The 7,544-nt window shown below is 49.9% G+C and overlaps 1 protein-coding gene across 2 annotated transcripts; it reads left to right on the forward strand.

The window, feature by feature from the left end:
* Window positions 1-355: 355 nt before the first annotated feature.
* RAB5IF (RAB5 interacting factor) lies at window positions 356-4,919 on the forward strand. Of its 2 annotated transcripts, none has more exons than XR_005824853.1 (4): window positions 356-536; window positions 1,578-1,681; window positions 3,513-3,720; window positions 4,309-4,445. XR_005824853.1 is itself a non-coding variant. In XM_040575926.1 (4 exons), exons 1-4 carry the CDS (start codon window positions 408-410, stop codon window positions 4,348-4,350), a joined length of 405 nt encoding a protein of 134 aa, XP_040431860.1. In that variant the 5' UTR covers window positions 366-407; the 3' UTR covers window positions 4,351-4,919. The 2 variants fall into 2 exon arrangements, 1 of the variants encoding a protein (XP_040431860.1); XM_040575926.1 differs by having other exon boundaries at window positions 366-536; window positions 3,513-3,642; window positions 4,309-4,919.
* Window positions 4,920-7,544: the final 2,625 nt, after the last annotated feature.

Genomic DNA, 7,544 nt, shown 5'->3' on the forward strand with positions numbered 1-7,544 from the left:
CGCACGACCAAGGTGCCGCCGGGGCCGGCGGGTCGCACCGCAGGACAGCAGCGCCCAGCAACGCCCGGCGGGGCCCCGCGACACCGAGCGGCGGGAGGCGGCCGCGCTCGGCTCCGCGCGCACGGCGAACGCGATCGCTTCGCCCGCAAGCCCCCACCCTGCTGCGCGCGCCCGCGCCCTCCCCCCGCCAGCCGCAGGCCCCGCCCCCCGCCCCCACTAGCCCCGCCCCCGGGCCCGGCGAGCTCCGCGCGGCGGGCTGACCCCCTTCCCGCGCCGTAGGGGGGCGCCGGCCTCTGCCGTCACGTGCCGCTCCCTCAGCGCGCCGATTGGCGGGGCGCGGGCGGGCGACGGGCGCGCGGCGGCCGCTTCCGGGCCGGGCCGGGCCGGGCCGTGGCGGCGGGTGTGCGATGAGCGGCGCGCGGCGCAGGGAGGAGCCGCCGCACGCGCAGCAGCACGCGGTGCCCGACGGCGGCGCGGGGCCGCGGGGCTCGGCCTGGGGCAGGGCGCTGCGCAGCGACTCCGCCTGGCACGACAAGGTGCGGGCCGGGAGGGGCCGGCCCCGGGGGGAGCCGCGGGCCGGGAGGGGGCCTGGCCCCCGGGCTTCGCCCTCCGGGGTGGGAGCGGGCGTGAAAACGGCGGCACCTCCGGCAGCCGCTGTCGCGCGGGGAGCCTGGAGGGATCTCGGCTGCTCGGCCTCGTCCCCCCCCCCCGTGACGCGGGCGGGAGCTTGGGGGTTAGCACGGGGAGGAAGGGCGGGGCTGTGCCGGCAGCTCGGTGCCCCCAGGCTGTGCGCCGGAGGCCGAAACGAGCCAGAAATCGGGCGGCTGAGAAAAGGGACCGCGACTGCGTCTGGCGCCGTGCCTGGCCCTCGCCGCCAGGCAGCCGGACAGCTCCGCGCCTTCTGCAGTAAAACCGCGAAGGCCCCCCGCGTCCCGAGGGGGTGGGCGGTCCCGTCCTCGACGACGGCTGGAAAAAAAAAAAAAAAATTACCGGTCGAGGGAATTTTACATAAAGACCGAGTCAGCGGTGGGCAGCTGCAACGCTCAGGGTTGTGTCAGCGCCGCGGGCAGGCGGGAGCGACCACTTCGCTGCCGCTAGGAAGCGGTCCCGGTGCGGTTATCGCGCGCGTGAGGCCGCGTGCCCCGGTGTGCGGTTCGGAGTTGGCACCGGTGCTGGCTGCTGGCGGCGATCTCTGCTGGGTAGGAGAGGGCCTGGGGCACCGAGAGCGGCAGTAACAGGCTCAAAACTTCCAAGAACATTTTATGCGTTGTTCTGGTGAATTTTTACAGAATTGAATCTTTAGCAAACAACGACCTTAGATGCTGCTTTGTTGCTGCCGCTAGCGTATTAGAGGACAAAACCATGTATTTAATCTGGAAGCAGAAATGTCCAGGGCGTGTGGTACCATAAACTGCTTTATTTGCTCTGACTGTGATATCTTGTATACAACTTCTAATGGAGTAGTGTTCAGTGTCAAAGTTTCACTTGTCAGTCATGTGATGGCTTAAAAAAAAAAAAAAAGAAAAAAAGAAAAACATAATCGATGCCAAAATCTTTATTTTGCTTTATCTCCTCAGGATGAGTTTTTAGATGTGATCTACTGGTTCCGGCAGATCATTGCAGTTATTTTGGGAATCATCTGGGGAGTAGTTCCTCTGAAAGGATTCGTGGGAATAGCAATGTAAGGTTTATTTCCTTTTCTGTCTCATGTACTTTCCCACATTTGGACTTTACTTCTTGTCTGTTTTAAGCTTGTGTTATAAACAGTGGAGTGGCCAAATGCGGTGTCTGTGTCTGCCACATGCCTTAAATCCGGCATCGCATTCCAGACTGTTATTTGTCATGAACTTCATACTAATTACAACACATTGTCATCAGCCTCTTTCTCTATCCTTGACCTATCGCTTTTTTTTTTCTCCCTTTTTTTGATATATTTGCTTATTCTTGTTAAAGGGGGGCGGAGCTGGAAGAAGGGAATAAGAAGCTCAATTGACTTGTGAAGTGGCCTGCTCCCGTAAATGCTTCTAAGGGCTTTAAGAAGTAAGGCACATGGGGGAAAGGGGTGGTAGTCCTTCTCTTTGAGTCAGGAGCCATCCCTGGAGAGGAGGCTCTGGTAGTAGACTAGAGGGGCAGCTTCTCCTTGAAAAGCATCTAGAAGGGTGTGTGCACATCACACCCCCACCAAGACACGGGATTTGTGTCACCTTCCACCAGGCTGCAGTGAGCACTCTGAGTTATGAAACAAAAGTGTGCTTGGCACTGGCATGCACCGGTAAGCCTTTGGAGGGACACCAGGGGTGGAAAAGCACAGCCCTTCTCCCCAAACTTTGTGGGGGGGAAAAAGTTCTGTTTGCTCTCGGGTGTATTGGTTTGCAAATGTCTCTGCCTAGTCAAGCTCTCCGCTCCTGCATGCCCTAGCTATGGCAAGGAAGTGGAGGGAGAGTCTCTAAGAAAAAAGTGAAATTTGAAACTGATGGACATGTGCTGTAAAGCTGTGGTGCTTTAACAGGAGCTCAGTAGCTTCGTGCAAACAGTTAAATCTGAATTGCTCCTGGTAAGAGATGTGGAGTGGTTGGGAAGCACTGTTCTTACTTAGTCATCCATTAATTCGTGAGACACCTTCAGGCACAGCAGCCAATTCCTGGGCTAAATGTTAGAAATAAAAGCGATGTGGTGTCAGATGGGAAACTCAAAGCTTCTAGAACCGTGTCCGTGGTTTTTCTGTGGTATGCAGTTGAACAGCTGCTCACAGCTTGCTGCCAGTCTTTGAACTTGCGAGTCTTCCAGTATTGCCTTTCCTACACAGTTTTCTTTCCAGGAAATGTATTCATTTCTTCCCAGGTTGTCTCAGCCCTAGGCTGGGGTGGTATAATTCCAGACTGTCCTAAGAAAAAATAGGAGGCCCCGTTTTTTTTGTTTCCATTGCAGCATAAGTCTGTTGGTTCAGACTACAGAGCGTAAGTAAGAGTGTACGCACAGAGTGTACTAAGACTTGCCTGAAGTTGAACCCCAGTGCTATGGCTCTGAGGGCGGTACGGAACCTTCAGTTCTCCTCTCTGGCATGTGGTCGTGAGGCACTAACAAAAGGGTTTAACGCTGAGCGTAGAGCCTAACACTCTTCCCTTTTGGCAGCCTCAAGATCGAGGAGCGCATGAAAGGAAATTGGATTCTGTGTTGGAGCAGGACTGCTGCCTACCTGTAGTAGAGGAAAACTTGCAGGGTTTGCACATCTGCTGCTATTTCCAGCTTTTGATTACTGTCGGTTGACTGCTCTCAGTCCTGTTTTGCCTTGTGAGGCGAACCTCACCCCAAACCAGCATGCTATACAAGCTGACTTGGAGGAGCTATTTGAAGGAAATCACCGCGCTGCCTGGGGCGAGTTGCAGGAATGGTGTTCATTTTCACTTGCTCTGTGCTGTGTACGAAGGATACTTCATATGTTGCTCTATGGTATATTGGGTATCTGCAGTCTGGGTCCTGGAAAATGATGGTTCCTAATCTCTTTCTTCCAGATTCTGTCTGATCAATGCTGGTGTTCTGTATCTCTACTTCAGTAGCTTCCAGCAGATAGATGAGGAGGAGTATGGTGGGACATGGGAGCTGACAAAGGAAGGATTCATGACATCTTTTGCACTGTTTTTGGTAATGTGTCTCACTTTAACTTGATTTGTGAATTGCGTTGATGAACTTTGTGAGGGAAAAGGCCTGGAAGAAAAGCAGGTGAGGTGGGGCGCTGGTAGAAAGAGATGTGTCAGTGTCCACTAATAAGTGAGATTGGTGGGAAAGAGAAGCCTGAAATCTGTTGGTTATGAAATAATACAGTATTAATGCACGGGATTTCAGTGTCGGAAAGGAAGTGAGAACGGACTGCCGCGTTTCTGCATCTACCGCTTTTATGCCATCCTTTCCTCTGTCCCAGATACACTGCTACCCTGTCTTAGCAGTTTCATCTAGGTATACCCAAACTGGTCTAGATAATACCAGCTGATGTTTGGGGTTCTTTACATTTTTCTCCTGTTACTGCCTTTCCACAAGTCCCTGAATATGCTCATGACTTGATTTGGTGGTGTTTCTAAATCTCTAGAGACTGTGATGGGATTTACTGTAGATAGGTTAGTCACGCTGGAAGCCAATCGAATGGAATGCCACCATTTGTGGTGTATGGTGACGCTAATATATCTGATCCAATCTCAAAGCTAGAATTCAGTCCCCAGTCCTCAGCTGAGGGCAAGGCCTAAGGCTTGTTTTCAGTGTTTTAACCCTTTTCAGAGGCATGAAAACAACTTTCCCTTCCTTTCCTCTCCACAGGTTGTTTGGATAATCTTCTATACTGCCATCCACTATGATTGACACAGTCTGCAGCTTTTGTCTGTTAAATCAGTTGTCAGTAAATCAAGAAGATTTTAATAAATCGTAATCTCTGGCAGACTGGTGGGAAGGTTGGGGAAGTCAAATCAACTCCTTTCTGTACCAGCGGTCTGATTAGAATGGAAGAGCCCCAACTCTTCTGCTGGAGAAGCCAGTCCATCTCCGTTTTATATACCTGTTAATTACTGGAACTATTAAAAAGCCATTGGAATTTTTGGAAGCAGTTCAAGACTGTTCAGATTTTGAACTTTCTGCAACTCTAGCCAGTAACTGTATTGTTGTGCGTTGGGACTACAGTATCAAACTCCTGTATGCTGAAGGTTGTATCTGTTAATTTAATGTATGTATGCTCCTTCGTTTGAAATCTGTCGTTACATCCTGACTTGTCTTCCATTTGTTGTCCTTTAGACAAACAGTTTTTAAAAAGTGATCGTAGGGTACGTGGGAGGAAGGCACTGCAGCATCCAGGATATGAGTTCAGTGGCTGTCCTCAGCATGTTTTGTAGTAATCAGATCTGATTTGATTAAACAGACTGTGTCGTTACCATTTCTAATAGTTTTGTTTTACTTGCAGATCATTTGTTCACCAGAATTTTCAAATGCTGAAATGTCGTCTTTGCTGAAGACAAATTTTTAAGCAACTTCGCTAGAATGAGTTGTGATTAATTTGGTTAGTGAATGTTTAACTTGTGAGATGTGTTTGGGAGGTTTGGAAACGCCACTGCATTCTGCTGGCCTGACTGTGAAGTTGCCAGCATTTACCTCAGAGCTCAGCAGTCTTGAAGAACAGTCATTCTGGAGGTACACTTTTAACGTTATGTATGTAAATTCTAATATTTTTTTTTTAATTCTTGATTTCAGCTGGATTCAGATGCTCTGTGTTAATTAATGCAAGAGATGAACACGCAGTTGAGACAGCTAATATCTTAAATGCAGAATTACTAGCTTGCAAATCAGGCACATTCAATATATAGTGCATTATCTCTGGTTTGAGGGGTGCTCTTTGAGTTGGTCACTTCATAGCTCAGTTCTTCCCTAGATTGTGGGAATTTGTGCATCAATGGGGGAGTAGTCTCTGCTTTAAAATATTTGTAAGGCCCTGTATTTCAGAAATAGATCTTGGGAAGCACGCACAGTCCTTGCTTTTGTCAGAGGATCTTGCAGTCTAGCTGCCGTGTAGTCCTCATTTTTCTAAACAGCTCGTGCTGCACCCAAAAAGAGTACTGACCTAAAGCTGCCTTATAGTAAGGAGTTGATAGTTTTGGTATGCTTTTGGTGGAAGTCTGTGTTACTGGCTTGTTGGCGGAAGTCCAACAGCTTGGTTCTCACATGTGACTATGCAAAGTCAGGGCTCTAATTCTCCGAGTGCCGAGCGGGGCTCCGGAACCACCCACCTATGCAGGCCTCCATTCTTACCGGGGAAAATGCTGTCTGTGTTTGGTGAAAAAGACGCACCTGGCTATCCTAGATCCTTGGGATGCAGAGGGAAGAGTGCAGTAGCAGACAGCTTCTGCTACGTGAAAGTCGCCAATTTAAATGATCCCAAACAAAAACTCCTGTATTTGCTCTCCCCATCCCCAAACTTTCTCAACCTTTCAGTCTGATGCTTTCAGCTGAAATAAGAGAAAAAGAAAGCATTAATCTCCCATGAGAATTACATAGCCTGCTAGTTCTAGGTCACCCTTTGCTACTGGCATCGTTTGCATCTTAGCTGTTCTCAGCCATCAGTAACATCACTGTATACTTGAAATGCTGTAATAAATGTGGCCTGAATAATCCACTGTGGAGCTTCTGTATGCTCTGGTCTTTGAAGTTCTGCAAAATGTTGGGAGTGCGGGATTCCGTTAAGAGTTTTAATTTTGGTAAATATTTTAGCTAGCAGTTCTCCGGGATTCTTAGGTCTCTTGTATTGTAGGCTTGACTGCAATGCTTTCAGAAGTGGTTAGAAACATTTCTAGTGTAAGTAGGTAGCTAATGCTTATATCCATGCTTTAAAGGGTGATTAAGAAGGTTAAGCCACACGTTGCCTCTGTATAAGCTGTTCTGCCTCTTCGGCCCCTGCATGGTGACACAATCATGGCAGAGCCAGTGCTGCATTGCAGCATGCCCCTGTCTGGTCCAGTGCTCGACTTCAAGCACCGTTGTGAAACCTGCAGAGTGAAAGAGTGGAAAACAGGAGAGTTGCTTATCTGCCTTTTGCCTCTATTCCTCAATTGCTCACAGCCTCACCAGCTAAGTTTCTTGGTCTTTGCAGTTCTCTACTATTCTGCTGGACAGAAGCTGCCAGCCTGAGCTGAGGAGGATCCTCTGTTGAGGACTGTGACCACATGGAAGAGACATTGGTTTCTGGATCTCCTCGAAGCTCCTGGTAATTTATGTTGGTGGCAAGTTTTTAATCTCTTAAGGTTTCTGCTTTAAGGAGTACCTCAGTGGCTGGAAGCAAGTTCCTCTAGTGCTGGTCTCTAAGGGAACTAAAATCATGGCATCTGCCCTGAAAGAAATGAGCTCAACTTTAAGAAGCCCAAGGGGATGGGGCAGCCTACAGAGTGGAGCTGAGCATCTTTCAATGATGAGCACTGTAAAAACAAGGTATTTTTGCAGAGCCTCAGGGGACTGACAGAGGAATGGTCTAGGAGAAAACATGAAGGTGACAGTATGAAAAGCAGCAACAGCTGGGATGAGGCAGTGCAGTGGGGTTGGGCAGCACCGTTGTGCTCAGCAATTTTGGTACTGGCATGACGAGCATGCTTGCTTTGCTCTCCCCGCTCCGTGAAGAGTGGGTGACTAAGCTGATGGCTGGTGGGAGTCTGCTGCCGTGGAGCTGTGACTAGTGGTGGAAAGGAGTCAGAGAGCTAAGCTGTGCAAGCTGCAGCTGTTGGGACACAGTTCCATCAGCAGGCCACATCCTTCAGGGTCCACATGATGGTGCAGAGAGGAGGCTGTACTCCTTGCAGGCTCTGTGAAACTCACTGCTGGATGCAGCCCTGTAGGAATATCATTTTGGCTCTCAGCAAAAAGCTGGGGGTCCCTGGCAGGAAGGAGCAGGAGGAAGATATTCCCTGACTTCATTGCGAGGCGAGGAGCTGGTGTGGAACTGGCAGAGAAGCTTTTTGTGGTCTTTCTAGAGCTGTCAGACCCTAGCTATAACAGCTGCTGTCAATGTGGTGTAGCTCTGC

This window comes from Cygnus olor, chromosome 16 (genome assembly GCF_009769625.2).
Source record: "Cygnus olor isolate bCygOlo1 chromosome 16, bCygOlo1.pri.v2, whole genome shotgun sequence".
Taxonomy (NCBI): Eukaryota; Metazoa; Chordata; class Aves; order Anseriformes; family Anatidae; genus Cygnus; species Cygnus olor.